General features: G+C 47.9%; 1 protein-coding gene across 1 annotated transcript in view; it reads left to right on the forward strand.

Moving 5' to 3' along the window:
* The window catches only part of POLR2B (RNA polymerase II subunit B), a 94,094-nt gene that overhangs the window by 59,266 nt on the left and 7,289 nt on the right, over nt 1-27,539 (forward strand). The window contains exons 9-17 of the mRNA XM_073543699.1: nt 12,593-12,712; nt 12,808-12,994; nt 14,149-14,292; nt 22,457-22,596; nt 22,873-22,984; nt 23,877-24,031; nt 24,858-25,056; nt 25,598-25,766; nt 26,760-26,856. Of these exons, the coding sequence (XP_073399800.1) occupies nt 12,593-12,712; nt 12,808-12,994; nt 14,149-14,292; nt 22,457-22,596; nt 22,873-22,984; nt 23,877-24,031; nt 24,858-25,056; nt 25,598-25,766; nt 26,760-26,856 (1,323 nt within the window). The remainder of the gene's footprint in view (nt 1-12,592; nt 12,713-12,807; nt 12,995-14,148; nt 14,293-22,456; nt 22,597-22,872; nt 22,985-23,876; nt 24,032-24,857; nt 25,057-25,597; nt 25,767-26,759; nt 26,857-27,539) is intronic.

The raw sequence follows: 27,539 nt of genomic DNA on the forward strand, positions 1-27,539 counted from the left end.
TTGCTTCTAAAACGCTCCTATCTGTTTCTGAGGGTTCCTTAGTCAGACACCCCTCCAATCATCAAATTGACTACCTTGCCCGTTGAGTATTTTGAAGCTTCAGGAGCAGCGCTTTTTCCATCTTTCGCGGCAATTTGGGTCACTAAGGCAATGGCTGCTTGGGCAGAAGTATTGATTACTTCCTCCCAGGGCACCAATCTTCCTCCGGAGGCACCCACTGTCGCCAGGCAGATAATTCACGCAGCAGACTTTGTAGTAGACGCTTCTGTTGATGCCGCCAATTGCGCGGCTCAAACTGCCACTAATGCGATCTCCATTAGAGCAGCCCTATGGCTCCGCGGTTGGCGGGCGGATGCCACATCTAAAAGATCGTTGACTTCTCTCCCCTTTCAAACAGGTTGTCTTTTTGGAGAGAAACTGGACCTGCTCATTTCTGATACTACCGGGGGAAAAAGTAAATTCCTTCCTCAACAAAAGGCTGTTCGACCGTTTCGCAACCAACAGCCAACGCGTTTTCGATCTTTTCGCAACAATTCCGGTTGGTGGTCCTCTGCCTTCTCTTCCGGATCAGGTCGGTCCCCGCGCGGAGACAGAGACTCCCAGGTCTCAAACAGACCTAACCGCTCTTGAAAACCCAGGCCTAGGGCTTCTGGATTTAGGGGAGCCAGATCTCATAGATCTACCCAATGACTTGTTGCGGTCGCCTACTTTCCTTCAGCCACACTTGGCTCGCGGTCGTCCCAAGACAAGTGGGTCAGGGAGCTGGTGTCCTCCGGATACAAGAATTTTCTTCTCCCCCTCCAACTCGGTTTTTCCTTTCCTCTCCCCCCAAGAAAAAGACAAGAGCCTTCCTTCGGGCTGTTCAGACTGTGCTAAGGGATGGAGTCATCATTCCGGTCCCTCATCACGAGAGGTTCAGGGGATTTTATTCAAACCTTTGTGTGGTTCCAAAAAAGGACGGGACAATGCAACCCATTCTGGATCTCAAACTGTTAAATTAGTTTGTCAGGGTATGGTGATTCCGAATGGAATCTCTCCGATCAGTTGTCGCTTCCATGGAAAAAGGAGAGTTCCTAGCATCCATCAATATCAAGGACGCTTACCTTCACATTCCGATCTGCCCGTCCCACCAGCAGTTCCTGCATTTTGCAATTCACTTGCAGTTCGTTGCCTTGCCCTTCGGACTCGCCACCGCCCCCAGGGTCTCTACCAAGGTCATGGCGGCTATCATGGCTATTCTCCACTCACGGGCAGTGGTGGTGTTGCCGTATCTGGACGACCTGCTCTTCAAGGATCCGTCCCTTCCAGCTTGCAAGGAATCCCTGGATATAACAGTAAATACACTTTCTCGCCTGGGGTGGAAGATAAGCTTCAAAAAGTCTTTCCCAAAACTGGCTCAGCAGACTTCCTTTTTAGGAATGATCTTGGACACTTCCCGTGGGTTGGTCATTCTCCCTCCAGAAAAGACCCAAGCCTTACAACAGGCAGCGCGGACTCTTTTCCGACCGGTTTCTCACTCCATTCGTTTCAGCATGAGAGTTCTCGGAAAGATGGTGGCAGCGATGGAAGCAGTTCCATTTGCACAGTTCCACCTCCGTCCCTTACAACATGCGTTGTTGTTAGCTTGGGACAAGAACCCGTTCTCCCTGGACTGTCGGATCCTTCTGTCCCTGCGGGTCAGGCAAGCCCTCAGGTGGTGGACACTGAGGTCCTCCCTGAATCAAGGGAGGTCTTTTCTCCCAGTAAGATGGTTGGTAGTAACCACCGACGCAAGTCTTCTTGGCTGGGGTGCGGTCTTTCATCACCACACGGCACAGGGTCGTTGGTCAACCCGAGAGTCACGTCTCCCCATCAACATTTTGGCGATACGAGCGATCAGATTAGCTCTGCGGTGTTTCCACCTTCTCGCAGGTCACCCCATCAGGATCCAATACGACAACGCCACGGCTGTACCGTATATCAACTGCCAGGGAAGTACCCGGAGCAGGATGGCCATGCACGAAGTGAGTCACATCCTCCATTGGGCCGAGACCAACCATGCGCCCATCTCGGCAATCCACATCCCGAGCGTAGAAAATTGGGCAGCATATTTTCTCAGTCGCCAAGGCACTGCCTCGGGAGAGTGGTCTCTTTATCCGGAAGTCTTTCAGCAGATTTGTCATCGTTGGGGGACTCCGGATGTGGATCTCATGGCCTCAAGACTAAGCAACAAGGTTCCTTGATTCATTGCCCGATCACGCGATCCATGCGCCATCAGAGCGAACACCCTAGTTCTGCCATGGCACCGGTTCCGGCTCCCGTACATCTTCCCCCCCCTCTTCCCTTGCTTCCAAAGGTCATCAAGAAGATCAGAGCGGAGGGAGTACCAGTGATCCTAGTCGCGCCAGATTGGCCGCGCCGAGCATAGTATGCAGAACTAATACAATTAGTCGCTGACATCCCCTGGCGACTTCCAGATAGCATGGATCTACTCTCACAGGGCCTGATTTACCATCAGAACTCCAGGGCCCTGTCTTTGACGGCGTGACTTTTGAATCCTGGATTTTAGCACAAGCTGGGTTCTCTCACGGCGTGATTTCCACCATGATTAGTGCTAGGAAGCCTGTGTCCACGCGCATCTATCACCGCACATGGACAACCTTCTTTTCGTGGTGTATGGATCATGGTCGCTCACCTCTGGTGTTTTCCATTCCGGCCATATTGCAATTCCTTCAATCTGGATTAAAATCAGGCCTCGCGCTTAGCTCGCTCAAGGGTCAAATTTCAGCCTTGTCAGTTCTTTTCCAATGCAAAATTGCCACCAAACTTCAGGTCAAGACGTTCATTCAGTAAGTTTCCCATGTGCCGCCTCCTTATAGAAGGCCATTGAATCATGGGACCTTAACCTGGTTCTTGGGGCCTTACAGGTGGCTCCTTTCGAACCGCTGCAGGATGTGTCACTGACCATCCTCTCTTGGAAGATGGTCTTTCTAGTGGCAATTACGTCAATCAGACGAGTTTCGGAATTGGCAGCCCTGTCCTGCTGTTCTCCGCTCCTGAATTTTCATCAGGACAAGGTAGTTCTCAGGACGTCCCCGTCCTTCCTGCCCAAGGTCATCTCCTCTTTCCATCTCAACAAGGAAATAGTTTTGACTTCCTTTTGTCCAGCGCCAGTCCATCACATTGAGAAGGTCCTCCATACCCTGGATGTGGTTAGGGCGCTGAGACGGTACATCTCGCGGACGGCTCCCTTCCACAAGTCAGATGCCATGTTCATACTTCCAGAGGGGCATAGGAAGGGTCTAGCCGCGTCAAAAGTAACGCTAGCCAGGTGGATTCGCTTGGCGATTCAGGAATCCTACCGTGTCAGGAACGCGCCTGTCCCAGTGGGGATTAAGGCGCACTCTACCCGGTCAGTGGGCGCCTCTTGAGCCATTCAGCACCAGACCTCGGCAGAACAGGTCTGGCAAGGCTGCGACTTGGTCCAGTCTGCATACTTTTATAAAACATTACCAAATTCATTCTCAGGCCTGTCCGCAAGGCTGCGACTTGGTCCACCCTGCATACCTTTGCAAACATTGCCTAATTCATTCTCAGGCCTCTGCGGATGCTGCTCTCGGCAGACGCAGCCTGCAATCGGCAGTAGCTCAGTGTTGACTCAATGGTACTTGGGGTATTAGCAGATTTATGCTCCCCACCCAGGGACTGCTTTAGGACGTCCCACTGTTTGTGTCCCCCCAATGAGGCGTAGGAGAAATAGGGATTTTTGTGTACTCACCGTAAAATCCTTTTCTCCAAGCCAATCATTGGGGGACACAGCACCCACCCTGTTTAGCCTATTGGCTCACTGTAGCATTCTTAGGTTTTGACATAGTTATGGTTATTGTCGACTGTTTATGCTCCTGCTTTTTTCATCGAACTGGAGAAATCTCAGCCAGCGAGAGGGTGTATACTGCAGGGGAGAAGCTAACTTTTTTTCTGGTTTACTTAGTGTCCTCCTAGTGGCCAGCAGCATAACACCCACTGTCTCTGTGTCCCCCAATGATTGGCTCGGAGAAAAGGATTTTACGATGAGTACATAAAAATCCCTATTTCCTCCCATCGGAAGCCTATCAAAATCCCCCAGTATCATTGAAGTGTATTCCTGCTATACCGCCAGTCACTCCAGAATCTTATTGCGTTACATTGACTATGATTACTGATACATTCAAAGCGCTGGATCTTACATCTAACTGCAACAAATCTACCGTCAGGGTCTTTAAAGGAATCAATATGCGTAAATGGAATACTTTTATGTACAAATAGACTAACCCACTTGCAAGGTATATCCCATCCGAGACCTCTATGCTATTGATAGTGCCATTTTTTAGATGGCTCTCCTGTAACCCAATTATTGCAGGGTTGAAATTTTTTTTTTTTTTTCATAGTCCAGGAATGCAACTCTTTTGGAGTTGTTACTCAACGAATAAATATTCCAAAAAAACAAAATCAGTCCTACTACCCATCTCTAAGAATGACCCTGAAAGAAGATTATTATTGTGAGTTAACGTTATTCCCGGCTCTTAAAAGTATAACAATTTTTATGCAGAAGAACCTCCTCTTTCCCCCATTAATGTTGTAAACCTGGGATGGGGCTGAAGCAAAACCACTGGGTGTACGCACCTGCAGGCAATAGTATGGAAAGGCCTGCTGTAGATGCAAACTGGGAGTGAGAAGGGACTTTCAGTGTATGTTAGGGCTATCACATGCCCTTCTGGCCCCTCCTGCCAGATTTGTTACTTATGATTGTCCAGCCATCTGAGTGCAGGTCATCCAGGTCATTCTACTTGGCCTTGTCTAGAGCCCCAACCAGTCTAATATTATTGCATCTCTAACGATTTACTAGGTCTTCAGCTTTAGCAATCAGTGCTGCGCCTGCTTGTGTATGTGACTCAGAATATCTCTGCAGACTGAAGGGGAAGAGATTCTTCCAACTCAATATCTCTGCTTTCCACTGCTGCTCTTTCTGCCCCTTTCTGCACATCACAGCTTGTTATAGAAAGATTCTTCTATATTGCTGACTTGTCCCATCAACGTATTGAGAGTAAGGTTAGATTTATTGATTTGCATTAAACTGCCTTATAAGGACATCTTTCAGGAAGGCAAGTCCCCCCTCGGAGATTTCTTCAAGGATACAACTCTTCCTTTTAATGGCTGCAGTGGATCCATTATGCCTTTTGAGGGCTTACCACTAGCTCAGGTGGTTCAATCTCATAGATAATTTCATAAACTGGGACTCTTCACCACGTGTTTCCCTCATCCCCTGTGTAGCAGACACTGACCTCTTAGCGGGGTACTTGAAGAAGGAGCCGTGTAGGCAAACTGCTCCAGCTGTACAGCCACATCTACAATCTCATGTCTGCCCGCTGGCTGTGTGGGCGCCATCTTGAATTTGGTCCAGCACCGCATCTTACTCTCTCCCCGGGTTATTGGAGTGTGTCGTGAATCTGCCACAGCCCAGAGAATAGCTCCCCGTCGTCCTGGTTTGTTTAAGGAAGTGGGCAAATCTATCACTGGTCCGTTCCACTGCCTCTGAATGGGCCATTCAGTATGAGTGCTGCAGGAGCTCAGGGAAGTCACATCTCGCTGCATGCACTGCTCGGCCACGTCCCTCCTGCTTAACATGGTTGCATTAAATGTGGGTAATCCTAGTCGTAGCTGTAATACTGTGTATAAAGATTTTATTATTGAGCATGAAAACATTTCAATAACACTATTGATTTAGTAAAGGTCAGATTCTGGGAAGTGTTTAAAGAGTGATATTTTAGTCCATTATTACTGAACTTATGGCCCCCAAACACATGAAAGTAATGTTGGCTGTATCCACCAATATTGATGGGTTCTGCCGATGGTCTAATGTGTATTAGGCCTGATGGACAGGAAACACGTAAATCGCGCATGTCCAATTTTATACTGCTGATTGCATTATTCTCCGAGTTAAGCTGCCAGTCTGCGGGTCTTTCAGTGGCTTTCTTGTAGAGAACCCAGGAGAGCTCGGCTGAATAAGCGCTCCCGTGTATGGAAGAGTTGGCCAAAATGCCTGTTGGCCCAACCATTGTTTGGCAGACAGCCCAGTAGTGGAGCCTTCAGAGGAAGAAAGTATAATACAATAATTACTCTGTCGCCTAATTGGGGGACACAGAACCGAGGGTGTTATGCTGCTGTCCACTAGGAGGCAACACTATGCATAATCTGAAAAAGATTAACTTTGGCTCCTCCTCTGCAGTATACACCCCTGGACGGCGTCAGCCTTCTCCAGTTTTTGCTTAGTGTCACAAGGAGGCACACCTTTTTTTCTTCCGTTTTTTTCCTTTTTTCGTCCGGAAATACAGATGAAGAAAAGTGGGTCTCCAGCGAGACTCCCGGCATGGCTCCCTCCTCGGTCCCCTATTAGGGGTACCCGGTTGAGGTCGAGGTGGCTATTCCCCATGTCGCTCCCTCCCCAGTCCCTCGGGTCCTGGTTCGAGGTCGAGACCCCCCCTCCTTCCCCAACCCCTTTAAGGGGTCTGGGTTGAGGTTGAGGCGAGGATGAAGACCCCCTGACGGTGACAGACGCACCCTCCCTAATCCCCCGCAGGGGGCATTAGGTTGAGACGCCTCAGGTAGGGTCGGAGATCAGGCATTCCCCCAGGCCGGCTGAGGGATCCTGTTGGGGCCGGGGGAGGGTGCGGACTGGATGGCACAGCAGAGACGGGGCTTTTCTGCGTCCCTGTCTCTGCAACAGCAGCGGCTACATAGCGCTTCAGGGGCCCCCCATACAGAAACCGCTACCCCCACCGCTATCCAGTCGACCATTCTGGGGGGGTCTGGTACAAATCCGCCTTTTCCCCGCCCCTCGGATGACCAAAATGACACGCTGGAGTGTCATAGAAGGGGTGGATTGAGGCAGAAAGGGCGCGTTTTTACACAGCCCAGCGCGCCCTTTTCAGCTCTCCGCCCCCTCCTCCCTCTCCTCAGAGTCCCGGTGGCCATTTTTTCTGGATGAGATCCAGGAGAGGAGCATCACAGCGGTCTCCGGGGGGCACAGAACTGGGATCTGTCGGCGCTGGACCTAGGGGCACACCGGTGGGGTAAGCTCACAGCTGGGTTCTCATTACTCAGCTGTGAATCTATACTTCCTATAAGGCTCTCTGTGGGTTCCCTCTGCGTAGCCACCCCTGTACGATCCCTTATAGCCAGCCTCTGTGCACTATGCCGGGCTCAAGGAAGAGAACCAGGCAGGAATGTTTCTATGCATTCTGCACAGCCTGCAAAGCCACGCTCCCTAGTGGCAGCACGTATCCGCACTGCCGGGACTGCATCCAGAACTCTGGGTCAGAACCCCAGGGAGTCCCTACTGACGCTTCAGTGTCACAGGCCACGCCGGAATGGGCAACTCAGATGTCTCAGTCTATGTCACAGTCCATAGACAACCTAACTGCCACATTGCTGCAAGCTCTGCAGAGTCGGGCCCCGGCTATGGACGGTACACAGCAAACAGACAGCTTGTCTCAGGAACATGCTGCTTCCGACTCTCACAGACGTAAGCGGACCCACAGGTCTCGATCACCTGAGTCGCACTATAGCACAAGGTCGTCCCCCTCCAGGGAGAGACAGCGTAATTCCAGGTCTCCTGAGCAGTCCCCTGCCACAGAAAGACAGTGCAATTTACCACAGGGATCCCCCACCACAGAAGACCCCCGCCCCAGGTCGCCCTCCAGGGATCACCTTGGCGAGGCACAGGATTCGGAGGGCATCTGTGACTCCGACTCAGATAACGAAACGGTCAGGTCCGTGGTACCTTCTCCCCCTAGCAATACAGCGCTAGTTGAGGACATAATTTCTGCCATTCATCGGGTGCTAAAAATTCCAGAGTCGGCCCCGGAAGTCCCAGAACATAGGATTTGCATCGAAAATGTTCAGAAACCACCTAAGGTCTTCCCTAATCACCATGAGTTTGAGAAAATACTTACCAAACAGTTTGCGCAGCCTGAGAAAAAATTTGCTAATCGCAAATATTTGGAAGCGAAGTACCCCTTCCCACAGAAAGACACCAAACAATGGACAGATCCACCTGAAGTGGACCCTCCGGTTTCTAGGCTAGCAGCGCAGACTTTACTCTCTGCCGGATAGCTCAACCCTCAGGGACGCAGCAGACCGGCAAGTAGAACGCATGGCTCGTTCTATTTTCGAAGCGGCAGGCGCCTCTCTGGGCCCTGCGTTTGCTTCAGTTTGGGCAGCCAAGGCCATCCTGGCATGGGCCAAAAAACTACAGGAGGGTCTTCAGGCTTCAAATCCTGAGCTCTCGGACCAAGCGGTCCAGATAGCAGTGGTAGCAGACTACATGATTCATGCAGCCCTGGATTCCGCCAGAGAATGGAAAGCGGATGCGGCCTCAAAGAAGTCCCTCACGCGACTTCCGTATTTTACTGGAAGACTTTTCGGCGAAAAGTTGGACACCATGATAGCCAATGCCACTGGGGGTAAGAGTACCTCTCTCCCTCAACTAAAACCGAAACGCACGTTTAAACGAAGAAACCAGACACGATTCCGATCCTTTCGGAATTCCTCGGGCTGGTCCGTTTCGCGCCCAGTGCAAAACCGTAACCGTTCTCCACGCAGAGGCAACCCACGGACGCAGCAGCGACCGGACAGGGCTTGGCAGTCGAAAGCAGGCCAAGCGAAACCCAAGGGAGGAAAACCTCAGAACTTCGCTTCATCATGACTCGCGACCTACGGAAGACACCCCACCAGTAGGCGGCCGACTTTTACTCTTTCAGCAAGTCTGGCTGCCTATTACAGAAGACAGGTGGGTCAGGGAAATAGTGTCTTCCGGATACAAGATAGAGTTCACTTCCGTTCCACCGAACCGGTTCTTCCTTTCTATTCCTCCAATACCACCAGAAAAGGCTCGTGCTTTCCACCAAGCGGTTTCCTCTCTCCTTCAATCAGGAGTTGTGGTGCCGGTTCCCGCGAACGAGAGATTCCGAGGATTCTACTCAAATTTGTTCATAGCCCCCCAAGAAAGGAGGCGGCGTCCGACCCATACTGGACCTAAAACAGCTCAACAATTACGTACGGGTCCGTCATTTCCGCATGGAATCCCTCCGGTCCATCATTGCATCCATGGACCAGGGAGAATACCTCGCCTCCATAGACATACAGGATGCGTATCTCCACATACCAATTGCTCCCGCCCACCAAAGGTTTCTCAGGTTCGCGGTCAACCAAAACCACTACCAGTTTGTCGCCCTTCCATTCGGACTCGCCACGGCTCCAAGAACGTTCACCAAAGTCATGGCGGCCACCATGGACGTCCTGCACTCAAGAGGCATCCTAGTCGTCCCGTACCTGGACGACCTCCTCATCAAGTCTCCCACTTTCAAAGACTGCGAGGTCAGTGTCTCAATCACACTAGACACACTGAGTCGCCTGGGATGGCTAGTCAACCTACAGAAATCGTCGACTATCCCAACTCCGACTCTAACATTCCTGGGAATGGTATTCGACACTGCCAGGGGCCTGGTGCTCCTTCCCAAGGACAAGACACTGGTCATCCGTCTGGGAGTTCGCACACTCCTTCGCAGTCCTCCTCGATCTCTCTGGTTTGCCATGAGAGTCCTCGGCAGGATGGCAGCAGCAATAGAGGCAGTGCCATTTGCCCAGTTTCACCTCAGGGTCCTTCAACTAGCCATACTCAGATCTTGGGACAGGAACCCCTTCTCCCTCGACAGGGAGTTCAGGTTGACGTCATCAACCAGGAGGTCCCTGCATTGGTGGCTCAAACCAACCTCGCTTACACGAGGGAAGCCCTTTCTCTCAGGACAATGGAAGATCCTGACTACCGATGCAAGCCTGACAGGCTGGGGGGCGGTGCACCTACATCACAGGGCACAGGGCAAGTGGTCACCGAGGGAAGTGACATTACCCATCAATGTTCTGGAAATCAGGGCCATCCTCTTGGCACTGAGAGCCTTTCATCACTTGCTTGCAGCCTCGCACATACGGATACAGTCGGACAATGCCACGGCTGTGGCATACGTGAACCACCAAGGCGGGACCCGCAGCGCCCAGGTGATGAGAGAAGTGGCTCATATCCTCCTCTGGGCGGAAGACACGAGGTCGGTACTTTCTGCAGTACACATTCCGGGTGTAGAAAACTGGGAAGCCGACTTCCTCAGCAGGCAAGGAATGGACTCAGGGGAGTGGTCTCTCCATCCCGAGATTTTTTACCAGATCTGTCAACGCTGGGGAACCCCGGAGGTGGACCTAATGGCATCCCATCTCAATACCAAGGTCCCCAATTTCATGGCCAGGACACACGACCCGCGGTCACTCGGAGCGGATGCCCTGGTCCAGGACTGGTCCCATTTCCGACTCCTGTACATTTTTCCACCCCTCCCCCTAATCGCCAGGGTCGTGAGGAAGATCAAGCAAGAGGGAGTTCCGACCATCCTCATCGCGCCAGACTGGCCCAGACGTACATGGTACGCCGACATCGTCCAACTTACAGCAGACGCCCCCTGGCGTCTACCCGACCGTCACGACCTTCTGTCTCAAGGTCCGTTCTTCCACCAGAATTCAGGGGCTCTCAATTTGACGGCATGGCCCTTGAAACCTGGATTCTAACCCAGGCAGGTTTTTCACCGGCAGTCATTGCAACTATGATCAGGGCAAGGAAGCCTGCCTCCGCCAAGCTCTATTATTGTACCTGGAGAGCTTTCTTTCCTTGGTGCGAATCTCATGGACAAGTCCCACTCCCTTATTCCCTCCCGAAGGTACTAGGTTTTCTTCAATCGGGCCTAGATGCCAAGCTATCCTTAAGTTCACTTAAGAGTCAGGTGTCGGCGCTTTCAGTCCTTTTTCAAAAGCGCATTGCTATTAAACCGCAAGTCAGGCCTTTCATCCAGGGAGTTTCCCGATTGGTTCCTCCCTACAAACGTCCGCTGGATACGTGGGACCTCAATCTGGTCCTGACAGCATTGCAAGCTCCACCCTTCGAACCTCTTAGAGGAGTTCCACTCTCCATTCTGTCTCAGAAAGTGGTTTTTCTAGTGGCGATCACCTCGATACGCAGAGTGTCGGAATTGTCAGCACTTTCCTGCAGACGGCCTTTCCTAGCCTTTCACCAGGACAAGGTGGTTCTCCGCACGGTACCATCCTTCCTTCCAAAGGTTGTGTCCAACTTTCACCTCAATGAGGAGATTTCACTGCCATCCCTTTGCCCGGTTCCGGTTCATAGAGTGGAGAAGGCTCTGCATATGCTTGACCTCGTCAGAGCATTGCGGATTTACGTGTCCAGGACTGCACCTTTCCGGAAGTCTGATTCCCTCTTCATTCTTCCAGAAGGTAGTCGCAAGGGACTGCCGGCTTCCGAGGCTACCCTTGCCAGGTGGATCAAGTCCACCATACATGAGGCCTACAGACTTAACAGTTCCCCTCTTCCGGCCGGTATCACGGCACACTCTACACAGGCAGTAGGGGCCTCCTGGGCCATTCGGCATCAGGCTTCGGCACAACAAGTGTGTAAGGCGGCCACTTGGACTAGCCTACACACGTTTACGAAACACTACAGTGTTCATACCCAGTCCTCAGCGGATGCGAGCCTGGGTAGACTGGTTCTGCAGGCGGCAGTACCCCAAGTCTAGGTAACTGTCAACACAATATTCGTCCACTGCTTCCCACCCAGGGACTGCTTTGGGACGTCCCACGGTTCTGTGTCCCCCAATTAGGCGACAGAGTAAAGGAGATTTTTGTGTACTCACCGTAAAATCTCTTTCTCTTAGCCTTTAATTGGGGGACACAGCTCCCACCCTGTTGCCCTTACGGGCCGTTGTTTACTGTTGAGTTCTCATATTGTTCTTTGAGCTCGTACATAGTAGCCTTCTTACAGGCATGGTGATGTTATTTGGTTACGTTCCTCCTTATGCTTTGGCACAAAACTGGAGAAGGCTGATGCCGTCCAGGGGTGTATACTGCAGAGGAGGAGCCAAAGTTAATCTTTTTCAGATTATGCATAGTGTCGCCTCCTAGTGGACAGCAGCATAACACCCACGGTTCTGTGTCCCCCAATTAAAGGCTAAGAGAAAGAGATTTTACGGTGAGTACACAAAAATATCCTTTTTGCACCTTTTCACTTTTGTTTTTTGTTGGGGCCACTCCTGGATTTGGATTACATATACTGATGGGAAAAAAAAATACCAACCAACATACTGCCTGAATATGTGAATCCTTTGTATCCTGTCAGAGTAGATCGCATGAGCCACTGGACTCAGTGTTTTGGCTGCAGCGGTCATTTGAACTGTCAACATAACATCACCAATGCAGTCAAAACATACACACTGTAGCAGCAGGCGATCAAGAGTACTATCTTGCTTTATTTTACATTGCTGAAATCAATTTGGGTGCACTTCTCTAAAAGTGGAAAACCCCTTCAACAACTTTCTCTTTATGTAGGTTGGTGTCTGTAACGGAAGTTTTTTTTAGGTGAAAATAAAAGTTTGCATCTATGTAAGGCTGATCCCACTTGTGTTGTATTTTCTTTCTTTTTGCTTTTTATTTTGTTAGTCTAATTTGATCTTTCTTTGCGTCTTAGATACATGGTACACCGGCTGCTCCTAGCTGCTCTTGGAAGGAGAGAGTTGGATGACAGAGATCATTACGGAAACAAAAGGCTGGATCTTGCAGGCCCGCTGCTTGCATTTCTCTTCAGGGGGTAATTTAGTAGTTTTTTGTTTGTTTGTTTTTTTTTGGGGGGGGGGTTGCATGTGCTCACCGCATTTTCGATAATATCACTCTTTTCTCTTGTAGAATGTTCAAGAACTTGTTGAAAGAAGTAAGGATTTATGCACAGAAATTCATCGACCGAGGAAAAGATTTTAACTTGGAGCTGGCAATTAAGACTCGTATAATTTCAGATGGTTTAAAATACTCTCTAGCTACTGGTAATTGGGGTGACCAAAAGAAAGCTCATCAGGCTAGAGCTGGTGTGTCTCAGGTAAGTCAGCATTTATAATGCATTTATATAAAATATACTTGATACTCTTGTGATGTTTTTTAGTTTTACTAAGGTTGTAACTACCGTATTTACTCGTATATAAGCCGAGGCACTAATTTTGCCACGAATAACTGGGAAAACTTATTGACTCGCGTATAAGCCAGGTATGCATTGTCCCTTCATCCCTATCCTGGTCTGCATGGCTCCTTATGCCCATCCTGGTCCTGCGTGGCTCCTTATGCCCATCCTGGTCCTGCATGGCTCCTTATGCCCATCCTGGTCTGCGTGGCTCCTTATGCCCATCCTGGTCTGTGTGGCTCCTTATGCCCATCCTTGTATGCATGGCCCCCATGAGAAAAGCATAAAAAACATCCTATTTACCTTTCCTGCATGCCCTCGCAGCATCTTGTTCCGGTGCCAGCAGCTCCTGCAGCCGGGCGATCATGTGTCCTTAAGGGAATGAATATTCATTACCTTAATGAGTGGGCCCCCGTGGTAGCCTTGCCACTGCGGGAAGCCTGAGGCTGTAACTGTGCGCGCTATAGGAGAAATGAACATCCATTGCCAGTGCAGTGAATATTCATTTCTCTTTAGCAGCGGGCACAGATACAGCCGCAGCTGCCGGCTCCTACCTCTGTGACCCGCTGCTCCGCCGCTCCCCCTCCCCTACCGTCTTCTGTCACAATGACTCGTGTATAAGCCGAGGGGGAAGTTTTAAGCACAAAAAATGTACTAAAAAACTCTGCTTATACACCTACACTTTTGCAATTTATGTAACGGAGTTAAAATGAAGAAGCACAGCCTAAGAATGTGCTTGCTTCTTATATTGAGTACATCATAGGAATATCTCAGCGTACTTCTCAGCAGTGCCACCCTGAAATATGATGAAGGGAGAGATGATCCAGCGGGAATAGAGACTTTCTTATAAAATGTAAACTAATGAGGTGTGTTCAGGTATCATGTGATATTCCAGCAGATAGCTGTCAGCAGTAAATTAAAATAAGTGCAAAAGACAGAAAAAGAGCATGACCATGAAACCAAATGAAATATGATTGTGCAAAATGTGGTCTTAATGCAACTAGGCTGTCTTTTTGGTTATTGAATTAACGCTTATTTTTTTTGTTTTATACTCAAATTATGCTTTAATTTTAAAGGTGTTGAATCGGCTGACTTTTGCATCAACTCTTTCTCATTTGCGGAGATTGAATTCACCTATTGGTAGAGATGGTAAACTTGCCAAACCCAGGCAATTGCACAACACACTGTGGGGTATGGTGTGTCCTGCTGAGACCCCTGAGGTAAGTTAAGGAAGTTGTCTGCTTTCAGAAATCTAGTAAACTTTTAACATAGGCAGTGGTGACTATATTAACACCTTAACGTCCAATGACGGGCATAGCCCGTCATTGGATGCCTCCCCCGCTTTGAGGAGGGCTCGGACGGTGAGCCTGCATCAAAGCCGGGACATGTCAGCTGTTTTGAACAGCTGACATGTGCCCGCAATAGGCGCAGGTGGAATCGCGATCCACCTGCGCTTATTAACTAGTTAAACGCCGCTGTCAAACGCTGACGGTGGCATTTAACCGGGGCGTGCATCGCTGACCAACCCAACCCCCCGTCACGTGATCGGGGGGTCCTCCTCGAGACCTCTATGGTTCTTAATGAGACATTGCATTGCTGTATTTTTGCCAAATATAGGCGATCTGCTCATTGCCTGTATGTAGCAGAGCCAATCAAGTATGTGATGCTTCTATCCTCCCATGGAGGCTATTGAAGCATGCCAAAATTTAAAAAAAAAAAAATAGTTTTAAGAAATATGAAAAAAATAGTTTAAATCACCCCCTTTCGCCCCATTCAAAAGAAAACAATTTAAAAAAAATCACACATACACATATTTGGTATCGCCGCGTTCAGAATCACCCGATCTATCAATAAAAAACGTTATAGCGACAAAAATCAAATCGCCAGAGTTTTTTTGGTCACTGTGACATTGCACTAAAATGCAGTAACGGGCGATCAAAGGAACGTATCTGCACAAATGTGGTATCATTAAAAATGTCAGCTCGGTGCGCAAAAAATAAGCCCTCGCCCAACCCAAGATCATGAAAAGTGGAGACGCTACGGGTCTCGGAAGATGGCGCAATTTCTTTTTGTTATAATAAAAAAAAAACATAGGACTTTTTTTTACCACTTACATAAAAAAAGAACCTAGATGTGTTTGTTGTCTATGAACTCGTAATCACCTGGAGAATCATAATGGCCGGTCTGTTATGGATGAGTCACCAAAGGAGGAAAAAACAAAAATAATAGCTAAGTCCAGAAAACCAGAGAAGTTGGAAGCTATCGGATTGCAGACCCCTGAACCTATCCACAACAACTAGCAGTAGCCGTGGGGGGTTCCTACGGTGCCCTAGACCCCTTGATCACAGCCGGAGAACTAAATTAGCCTAAAGACAGAAAGGGGAAATCTAAACTGCCCCAAAGCAGACCCCAAAGCAATAGGCAGCCCCCAACATATAATGACTGAAGCAAGATGAAAAACACTAACACAGATAGATAGGTTGAGCAAATGATGGGGCCCAAGCTAACTAAATAGGACAGGATAGAAAAGCTGCTGTCTGCAATCCGCAAAAACCCTATCCAAAAATGAACCAACAGACTGATAGGAAAAACAGGCCCTGAAGTCGCTAGGCTTCAAAAAGACTATATCAGCACTCAGGTATATTCTGAAGACAGAGCCAGAGATCAACAGATCAGAGACAAAAATGGAATTCAGCTCACCCCCGGCCGGGAATGGTTGAACTCCAAAAAAAAACAAGGCAAACAAAACCAGAACTAAAGTGTACAAAAGGCAGAGCAAAACTTAGCTTTGAGAAGCAGAAATCAGACTGGTCTCCAAGAATCCAGCAGGAAATCACCAGCAAGGCAGCAGGGCGTCGGCTGCCTTATATCCAGTCATCAGTTCCTGTGACCCAGTCATCATCTACCTGCTCAGCTGTTTGGTGATCAGCCTCACTACCTTCCTTCGCCAGAAGAGGGAGTTCATCAGACCTCACTGGTGAAGGGAAAAATGAACTCACAACATCGGTCACTTTTAGCATTTAATGAACCTAGCAAAAAAAGTAGCAAAAAACAAGTGTGGGATTGCACTTTTTTGTTGCAATTTCACCGCACTTGGAATTTTTTTCCTGTTTTGTACTACATGACCTCACATGGCCATTTAGATGGAAAAATACAAAAGTTATGGCTCTGAAAGGAAGGGGAGGGAACAATGAAAATGCAAAACCAAAAATACCCCTGGTCGTTAAGGGGTTAAAGCAAAAACAGGATTTTTGGTTGCTTACCGTAAAATCTGTTTCTCTGAGCCTTCATTGGGGGACACAGGAAACCATGGGTGTATGCTGCTGCCACTAGGAGGCTGACACTATGCAGAAAAAAAGTTAGCTCCTCCGCAGTGTACACCCTACCGACAGGAAGTAGGATGTTCAGTTAGTGAGAAAGCAGTAGGAGAAGTAATCTGTAGACAAGATAAAAACACAGAAAACACAAATCCACACTGTAACAATATTATACAGTAACGGAGCTGTTCAACTTGGGATAGTGCTGTGTCTCCCAGTGAAGGCTCAGAGAAACAGATTTTACGGTAAGCAACTAAAAATCCTGTTTTCTCTATCGCTTCATTGGGGGACACAGGAAACCATGGGACGTCCCAAAGCAGTCCCCAAGGGGAGGGAACAGCAAACAACTCCAATCAGGACGAGGAAGTCACCTGCAAGGTCACCTGCGAGGTCTTTTACCCCGACCGGCACTTGCTGAAGCTAGACATGGGCTCTGAAGAAAACCTCATGGACCTGTGGAGGACAAATCATCGCACTGCAGAGGTGCCAGACAAAGGCCCAAAGAGTACCGCCAGGAGGGGACACACTACCCGGGCAGAGTGCATCATACTCAAAAGAACACAGTCCTTTATGAGCCGGCAACCCTACTAATGCCGACCAGATTCCTCGAGCAGACGCTGACCTGGAGGCCAGAGGACCTGTACACTTCAACCCGGAGCTTGATAAGTACCGTTGCGGTGGCAAGGTAGCCTGATGCGAGAGCGTCACGAAGTAAAAGTTCAAGGCGGACGAAAGAAGGGGAATTCAGAATGATGGAGAGTGGACCCTTGATCCACAGGAAGTGCACCACAGCTGCTACAGGCTCCGTGAGACCCCAAGGGTGGTTGAGAGTCTGAAAGGACAGGCTACCAACTGGAAGGAAAAGTAACCCGTCCGCTGCAAACGCAGATATCCTGAAGAATCAGGACCTGGATAAGAGCTTCATGGAACAAGGGAAAATCATGTGATTCACAGGAGGCAAATGGTGAACAAAGACTATTTCTTCCTGAGAAAAACAAGTATGGACTCAAACCTAGATCCCCAAAGTCACGCTGAGGGAAAAAAGCGCTGAAGAATGACGAGGTTTAGCCTGAGGAAGGAGAGCACTTGTCCTTTCGGTGACCTCATCAATGATTTGACCTATTGGAGCCACATGGAAAGAACGGAAAGTTGGTGAGAGACTTCTTTGGGGATAATTTCGCTCATGAAACCGAAAGCCAAATGGAACCTTAGATAGGAACGATAGGCGAAAACCCATGTCTCCATGTAAGAGAAATTTTTGGACAGTGAGGACGGTCAAATCTTCTGACTGGTGTCCAGAAAGAATGCTCTGATGAGCAAGCTAGGCCACGCGGCTATAGAATTTTGCCAACTACTGTATGAATTTGCCGTTGGCATCCCTGAGGGATGTACATCTCGGAGAGGAAGGACCATAGTGGTGGAAAACTTGGAACCGGAGGGTTCGCAGCCGCAGAAGTAGTCCAATTTTGCGAAGCACTCGGGAGAAAAGAGCTATACCGAGGCGCCCCCTTGTTTGGAAACGGCTGAAGTCCGTTCTGTGAGAAAATGACAGGACCTGAGAGCAGGCCACTGGGAACCTGCTAAAGAGTCTAACACTGGAAACGTACTGAATGGCACCTGCGAATAACCTGGATCTCATCGTCGCGATGTAGGCTCAGGATGACTATGAAGAAACAACAGATTGTTCGACTAGGCAGGTAGAACGAAGGCTACTGAATTACTTTGAGATCAAAGGGAAGATAAATCCATCATTCAGGGATGAGGGTGGATATGGAAAAAAAGTCCAGCCGGGCTTAGAAAAGAGATTAATCGAGCAAGGAAAGTCCATGCAAAACATGGACTATGTCAACTGTAAGGAAAGTTGGCTCTAGGTAGATAAAATAGACCCCAGAGGACAACTAGGCTGATGAAAGGCAGGTCAATCCGTATGACGATGTAAACTACCAAATTCCTTCCTGGACCCTCTGGAGCAGGGAGGGGATTGCAGTGAGTAGAGCCGCTTACCTAAGTCTAAGACAACACGCCCGAGGATAACAGGGAAAAAATACAATTCTAGCTGAAGGAAGAAACGCGTTATCACCAGACTCATCCTTGGATCCCAGACTGGAGCAGCTTTCTACCCTAGTAGATGCTTGCGCAGAGTCAGATTCCACTCTTGTCTGAGGTGGGATACATTTTCAAGTCACTGGACAGAAGTTACCTGTTTGAGCTGCTGGAGGCTTTACCCGGTGTCTGTAAGAAAGAATAAGTAAGTTCCGACAATAAGGAGCTTAGGCATTGTGGTAGCTCGAAGGCCCTTAGGACAGACTAGAACTTATAAACTACTATTGGCCAAACATTAAAGATAGACATAACACCTGCAGTAAACATAGCCTGCGGACAGTACTGTAAACTGATCAGAAGGTGTGGCAAGAACTCCTGTGGGGCAACTCGCACATAGGGTCCAGAGCATGCCGCAGTAAAACCGTGACCATCCGTACCTGACACGAGAGTGTCTGACCTACCTGAGGGTGGAGAATCACATTATGTTGCTGCCGAGATACGTCTGTGGTACAGCGATCTGCTCCGTTTGGACATGATAGTGCTTACGTTTAACTGTTAAACCACAGATGTTATTAACAATGAAATATGCATCTGAAAGGTGTGTTTGACTCACCTGGACGCGGCCAGTAACCGCAGCTGCATCCCTTCAGGAGCAATAAATGCCGGCACCTCACCACGAGTGGTGATTAGACGGGAGCTTAGGCAAAAGCTGCAAAAGACCCAGATGAACGCGAAAGAGGACGCTCCTGACTCGCCTGAAATGGGACAGTAGAGCCGGACCGTGTAGTAGATGGACCTTGGGTACGTTTGAGTCACCAGAAAGACGGCATGTATTGACTAAACATGTCTGGTAGAGGTCTATCCAAGTGCTCGATGAGAGATATATAATACTGCTGCAATAGAGCGCGAGAAACCTGAAGGCGAGAGCGTCTAACTCGCCTGAATACGGTACAGAACACCAGTACCAGTGAAGCAGTCAACCCCAGGCACGTCTCCACAGTAATACGGCTGTTTGAACTACTGTACCTGGAAGGTGGTGCTTCTGAAGCCTGTATAGCGGATATAGCACAGCTGCCATCAGCTCTAAGTATCCTGTGAACAAATCAGCGTGGAGAGAACCCAGAGAAGGGAATAGGAGGCAGCCATTTCTGTGTTGCGGTGCAGTCTAGGTCTGGATACCTGATGACATTAGGTAGACTAACGGCTTCTGTGTTGTGGTCAAGGACTGGGTACCTGACGGCATTAGGCAGAATAACTGCTTCTGTGTAGTGGTCTAGGTCTGAATACCTGATGGCATTAGGCAGAATAACGGCTTCTGTGTTGCGGTCAAGGACTGGGTACCTGACGGCATTAGGCCAAATAACAGCTTCTATGTAGCGGTCTAGGTCTGAATACCTGATGGCATTAGGCAGAATAACGGCTTCTGTGTTGCGGTCTAGGTCTGGAAACCTGACGACATTAGGTAGAATAACTGCTTCACGTGTAGTAAGCCGTACTACGAAGACTGTAGTAAAGTAGATTCTGACCAGTCAATTCTTCTGACGGTAGAACATTAGGCCTGGGATCAGAAAGAGACAAACTGCACTCTGTTGTGTGTTATGGTTCCAACCTCTGGACCAGCGAGTTGTGGTCATCTTCTTTTTCCACTGAACCACAGTAGACTATTGCCAGGTAGCACGAACTTCTATCCAGCTGGAAGGCCGGCCCAAACACTGCAGACGTGAAGAGATAGAAGCCGCACATTGTTCTGCTTAGAGCAGTATGAAGCCAGCATCCGGAGGGGGCTGCAGAAAAAAAAGGAAGGGCAAGTGCCTGTGATCAGTAGATATGGGAGCAGATGGTATGCCAGGGCTCCAGCACCTTTATGTGTGAAGCAATGGTTGAGTGTTGCTCTGCTGAAATCAAGGCACATATCTGCAATGGTCGAAAACACAACAGCCGTGTGACAAAATCAGATCTCCGATGAAAAAAATGTGCAAGTAAAACCCCCTACCAGGCCAACGCCATGCGGCAAATGCAGAAGACAGCAGCGTGGCTCTCCAAGCCTCTGTGTGCTATGACAGACATACTGATGCACTAGAGACCGTGCGGCAGAAGATTGCAATTACGCCAGGAAAATGCACGATTCTAGAGTACTTTTACGTCAGTGACTGACTCTACATAAAGTTAGGTTAGGGGACAGAAGGATATATGAGGGGAGTCTGTCTGCAGAGCAGAAATACAGGCATGAAGATGCATGTTCTGAAGCCTACCTCTTAATCCAGTTTCCTCCCTGAACAGAACCAACAGTGACAGCGGGAGATGTTCGGTTTCCTTCAGAAAAAAACGCCGTCTTCCGGGAACAAACACCAGAAAATGGTGACCTCAGCGAGGTGCGCGCTGAATATGCGCCACTGAAGGGGGAGAGAAGAGGGCACTACCCGAAAAGGCCGACTGCAGGAGACTACTGGGGGCGTGTCTAACCGCCGGAGTGACGGTCGGCCAGGAGGAGGCGGAGTTAACCACCGGAGACAGAGGAAAAGACCGGCCCCGAGGTGAGGGAGGCGGAGTCTCCAGACGGCGGCAGGAGAGGGAAGGGGGCGGGGCTAAAGTGCCGGAACTAGGCCATGCTGAAGCCGGGGACTAAATTTGGAAGCCGCGGCCGCCGAGCAGGTGATGGTAGCGCGGAGGCCCTGAAATCACACACCAGGTAACCCTGCGCCCCTAAGAAAGTATCAATAACTACTAGCCACGCAGACCTGAACTACAACCAGTGTCCGCCAGAGCAGAGGGAGCAGCGCGGAGGCTTTAGAAGCCCGTCAGAAAAGTAGCCTGGTGCCCTAATCTTCATGTGAACTAGGGGATATGATCCAAAGGGGGTCCCCAGAGATTAAGTAAATAAAGAAAAATGTTCTTTCCTCTTCCTAAGTCGTCTTTTTCCTCCGGGAATCTGGGGGGGAGAGAGAAAAACAGAAGTACGTCTCCATCCAGGGATGTCGGACGTCTGAAACGACTGCGTTGTTGGACGTCCGCGTCTCTAAACACCGACAGGCTCTGGTGGGCGAGGGACGGGGGGCCAGGACCGGATCCGGATCACCTAACACGCTTTTCTGTTAGGGGCTGTGGGTACTGCCGACTAGACGTATGAGGATACGGGGTGGCAGTACACGCCGTACTCAGTCTCTTTGTGGGAGTACAGTTGTAACTGTTCACACTGTATCCCTCCGGGTACCTGAAAAGGAACAACGCACATTGACGTAGATAAGGGTCTAATGAAAGACCCGTGTCCACCTCCTACTGACACTAAGCTAAACTGAACATCCTACTTCCTGTCGGTAGGGTGTATACTGCAGAGGAGGAGCTAACTTTTTTTTTCTGCATAGTGTCAGCCTCCTAGTGGCAGCAGCATACACCCATGGTTTCCTGTGTCCCCCAATGAAGCGATACAGAAATGAGTATTACTTGGCCTAAGCTCTTAACATTATGCACAATTTCTTTAGTATTTAAAGGGTTGATTTCATTTTTGAGGTGTTCCCTGTTTGTTTTTTTTTGTTTTCTTAAGTCCCTCAAGAGACTTGATATTAAGGGGGCGGTGCGTGTATAGGTATATATTTACATATTTACATGCCTGGCTTCACTAAAGCGCAAAAATGGTAGCCATGGGTGCCTTCAGTATTCCAACTGACTTGCTAATCCCTTCTGCCATGAGAACCCATTGAATCCCTATGATCACGTTGTGAGGGGGGGTGATGGGAGCAGGTGCACACACCAGCGTTGGCACAATTTTAATGCCACTCTTCGTAATTGACAGCTACCTTTAAATGATTAAACTGCAGTGAACAGGTCAAGCTCCGGCCGCTGTTGCAGGAAGATTTCTGCTGTGTATCACAGCTGACATCTGCTTTCTTTCAAATAGGCTCAGCACCTGAGCCCACTCCATACTCGGGGACCCGACTTGTGACATAACAGTGCATCGCATGTTGGGAAGGGGTTAATAATATTTGCATGTGTGAGTGTAATAATGGTTCTACTTGTGATTTGACAGGGCCACGCTGTAGGACTTGTGAAGAATTTGGCTCTGATGGCCTACATTTCTGTTGGATCCCAACCTTCTCCAATTTTGGAGTTTTTGGAAGAATGGAGTATGGAAAATCTTGAAGAAATCTCCCCAGCAGCAATTGCAGAGTAAGTTACTTTAAAATTACTCATACTTCCAACCGTTGCTTGTGCTTACTATTCTGTATGTATGCTGTAACGTGCTGCATATAACACAAAACCTCATTACCCAATAGGTCCCTAATATAAATTGATCTTTTAATTACTACATAATACTCAGTGAATCCTACATTCTAAAGGTTTGTTCTGAGACTTGATGTTTCAGAGTTCATTCTTAGAATTATACTGCAAGTATTAAATCATTATTGCAATAATGTGTTTTGGGTTTTTTTTTATCAAATGTAGCGCCACGAAAATATTTGTGAATGGATGCTGGGTTGGTATACACAAGGATCCAGAACAGCTGATGAATACTCTTCGAAAGCTGCGTCGTCAAATGGACATCATTGTCTCTGAGGTATGTAAATATTTTGTGATATTAACATATGGTATTTCCATTATTGCCCTTCAGCTGTAAAGTTATGTTGCATATCTCGTCACACCTACAAAAAAGATGTGACAGCCAGTGATGAGCGAGTGTGCTCGGATAACTTGTTATCCGATCATGCTCGGGTGGTATTGCAGAATCTCAGGTGTTCTCGGTTAATATGATCAAGTCCTCGCTGCTACATGATCCCCGCATGCGTTGCTGCTTGTTAAGCAATTCCTGTATGTGTTGTGGCTGTCTTACAGCTGCAAAGCATGCAGCCGCGGGGACTACTACATAATATCCGAGCACGCCCAACCATACTTAACATCCGAGCATGCTCGCTCATCTCTAGTGACCGTGTCTAAAAGATCACCGAGTCTGTAGAAATATATATGTACCTCTGGCATATATTTTTATATTTGGCATTGCTCGCTCTACGGACAATGGAGAATCTGGAACTATGTATTAGACAAGCAGAAATTCAGCCTCATACAATATTTCTATGTTAAATGTCACACTGTGTTTGAGATCTAGTTTATAATGGGTGCACTTCTGGACAAAGTGTAATTAAGTGATTCTGCTGGACAATCCCCTTCTAATGTGCTTACGGAGGTAAGGAAAACGTAAAAGGTATTGATACTTGCCTGCTGGATAGACAGCGCTGATCCATTCCCAAGAGACCAGCAGAGGCTCGACAGTGACTTTGGGGGATCAGAAATAGTGAGGCGAGTACCTGTTTTTTTAAATTTTCATAGTCTCCTGAGGACCATTAATAAGGATTTTTCCTGTAGTGGACAACCCTTTTAATATCATTGTCAATTTTTTGTAAGTTGAAAAGGGAGCAGATTGTGTATGATGGATGTAACATTACCATCTTCAGGTATCTATGATCAGAGACATAAGGGAGCGGGAGATAAGGATCTACACGGATGCTGGTAGGATCTGTAGGCCATTGCTGATTGTGGAAAAGCAGAAGCTGCTGTTGAAAAGGAGACATATAGATCAGCTAAAGGAGAGGGAATACAATAATTACAGGTAAGAATGATATAACATTTGGCATTTTTCTTTATTCTTTTACATTAAAAAAATAACGTGTATCGTATTATTTCAGTAGCTGCACATAAAGGTGTTGGTCATCCCTTTAGACTTTTTCCAGAAGCTCTACAGCTTGTCAAATCCAAGTGATGTGTAATATGCACAATTAGGATTAAGCTTATACTTGCCAAATCCAGCGGGCGACACACAACTGTGCAAATTACATACTTGCGGTCAAATGCCAAATATAGTTTCAGCCGCTTCTTAGTGATTGAGTTTTCTATTGAGAGCATTGGCTGAGACTCAAGCCGGCACCCGACTGCAGCTAATCAAATTGCAAACTTGAGGTCATGTAAGCGGAGCAGAATTCTAACAGTGTATATTACACACAACTAAGGCTAGTTTCACACTGGCGTTTCCTGGAGCTGCGGAGGGATGCGCACGGCCACCGTGAAGCTCCGCCCGCGGCCGTACCTCCTCCGGTCAGCTCCCCCTATGGGCGCATGACACTGCATACACCAAAATGCGTTTGGCGCAGGTCGGCACACCGTCAAAAGGACGCATGCGCCGGCAAACGCATACCTGCGCACGGCCTGCGTACCCAATGCTAAAGATAGGGTGTGCAGATTGCATGCAGCATCATGCGCCCATAGGCGGAGCTGACCGGAGGAGGTGCGGCCGTGCGCATCCCTCCGCAGCTCCAGGAAACGCTAGTGTGAAACTAGCCTAAGATTTGGCAGGCTACAGGGCTTGCTGCAACGTCTGCAGGGTTTCTGCAGGGGTGGACAACCCCTTTTTAAACATTTTATTTTTTTCTCTTGTGTAGTTGGCAGGACCTTGTAGCAAGTGGTGTCGTGGAATACATCGACACTCTTGAAGAGGAGACTGTTATGCTTGCCATGACGCCAGATGACTTACAAGAAAAGGGTGTCGCGTATTGTTCAACTTACACACACTGTGAAATTCACCCTTCCATGATCCTGGGAGTTTGTGCATCCATTATCCCCTTCCCTGATCATAACCAGGTACGAGCCTGTTTTAAAGTAATTTGTTTTTGTGTTTTGTTTAGTAAGGTTCTGACAGTATCAGGCGCCACTACACCCCTCACCAGGCAGGTGACCTCCAAAGCCATGCATTTAGATAGAAATGAACCATAGGACTTTTGAGTATTTCCGTTTCTGCTGAGGATCCCTTTGTTGCCGACAGACTTCTGTGGTCTCATACATTTATTTATTTTACTCAATTCCACAGCCCTTTGCAGATATCCTCACTGTCCCCATTGGTGCTAACTATCTAAATTTCCTACCTGCATGTCTTTATAGCATAGGTGGAAACCCATGTAAATATGGAGAGAACATACAAACTCCTTAGAGTAATTTGCATCCAGGACCGCAGGGCTATGTCGCTAACCACTGAGCCACCATGCTGCCTAAAATAGTTTATGTTCATTTCCAAAACACACAGAATGACTGTGTAGCCTTCAGTTTACATTTTTTATTTGGGAAGAAGATGAAAGTTTTATTGGAGGAAGCTTACTAATTAATTGGTTCTGTATTTCTATTGCAGTCGCCTAGGAACACTTATCAATCTGCTATGGGTAAACAAGCCATGGGAGTCTACATCACAAATTTCCATGTTAGAATGGATACATTAGCTCATGTACTGTATTATCCTCAAAAACCACTAGTAACTACACGATCAATGGAGTACTTGCGATTCAGAGAATTACCTGCTGGTAAGTTATTAGATTCTATTTTAAATGTTTTGTTTTTTTTAATCACTTATTGAATACTAGCTCAGGACTTGTGATCTTTGAGAGAGAGGTGTTAATCACCCTTGCAAGTCCACCACTGCCTAACATCATGACTCAGTGGTTTCTGTCGCAGACTGACCTGATGATGCCTGCAATCAGGTGACTGACTAGGAAGCCCTGTTTACTTATGATTAAAGGTACTGTCACACTTAGCGATGCACCAGCGATCCTCAGGATCGTTGGTACATCGCTAAGTGGTCGCTAGTGAGCTGCCACACAGGCAGATCTCACCAGCGACATCGCTGGGGACGGGGGTCGCTACTTACCTGTCACACTAGGCGATCCTGCGTCCTCCCGCCCGGCTCCACGCTCGTCTCTCCACACGAAGCTGACGACGAGAAGCGGTCCTGAACGTTCTCGCACGATCTGCGATAACCAGCGGGGGACCGGGTCGTAGGTAAGAATCAGACACAAGTTATAGGGATATTGCTAGCGATGTCGCTTAGTGTGACAGGCCCTTTAATGTTGAAGTCTATGGAAAACGGATCTGTTAATTAGCCCTCCATTTTTCTTTCGTTTGTAACTGATCCGTCTTTTGTTTACAAAACGGATCCATTATTGGATCCTGTAAGCAAAAAGTGGATCCTTTACAAATGAAAGAAAAATGGAGGGCTAATTAACAGATCCGTTTTCCATAGACTTCAATGTTCAAAAAAAACAGCAGAGATTGTTTATTTAAAAACAGACTTTTTTGCCAACGGCTTTCTCCTGGATCCGTTCAAATTCATCACTACTAGACGTGAACGTAGCCTAAGAAATATGTTCCTTTACACAAGATGATGAATTACCTGTCTACTGTGAGGTTAAAATGTTTTGTTCTGTGATCTTTTTGCTCACATCCCCCTTTCTTCTTTGCTTTGTCAGCGTAGTGCACCAATGATATAATTATGGAGTATTTTATGTTTTTACCTCCAGGCATTAATTCTATTGTGGCTATTGCCTCATACACTGGATACAACCAGGAAGATTCTGTCATTATGAACCGCTCTGCTGTGGACAGAGGCTTTTTCAGGTATGGTCTTTAGAAGTATGTAACTGTTAGATATTGTGTAACCTTTTAGCTGGGTGTGAACAGAAAGATGGCTTCTAAAAGCCCTGTTCAGCAAGCGGTTTTCAACAGAATTTTGGCAATAAACTGCTAGAAATGTTGAAGAATCTTTCCACAAATGAAAGTTGCACAAGCAGTTTACAATTTTTGGCTTTTTTTTTTTTTTTATTTTATGTCAACTATTTAAAAACCGTGAACAGGGCATGGCCAAGCATGCTCAACAAATTTAGTTATAATTTACGCCACGTGGCAAAAATTGTTAAAAAATAAAAGCTGGCATATATTTCTGGTGGTGATTCACAGTGGTAAAATGCTGTTCTAATTTCATTAGCGGTGCATACTAGTGATGAGCGAACGTGCTCGGATATTGTGTTATCTGAGCATGCTCAGGCGTTATCAGAGTATCTTGGGTGTGCTCGAATATTATGTTCGAATCCCCGCAGTTGCATGTTTTGTGACTGTTAGCCCAACACATGTAGGGATTGCCTAACAAATGGGCAATTCCTTCATGTGTTGCAGCTGTCTAGCAGCCACGGTGACTCAAACATAATATTTGAGCATGCTCTCATTACACGTTATCTGAGCACGTTTGCTCTTAACTAGTGTATACATCTTTAAGGTGTTGTCCAGTACTTTTATATTGATGG

The sequence above is a fragment of the Dendrobates tinctorius genome, unplaced genomic scaffold, assembly GCF_039654945.1.
Source record: "Dendrobates tinctorius isolate UK_male_01 unplaced genomic scaffold, ASM3965494v1 ptg000011l, whole genome shotgun sequence".
Taxonomy (NCBI): Eukaryota; Metazoa; Chordata; class Amphibia; order Anura; family Dendrobatidae; genus Dendrobates; species Dendrobates tinctorius.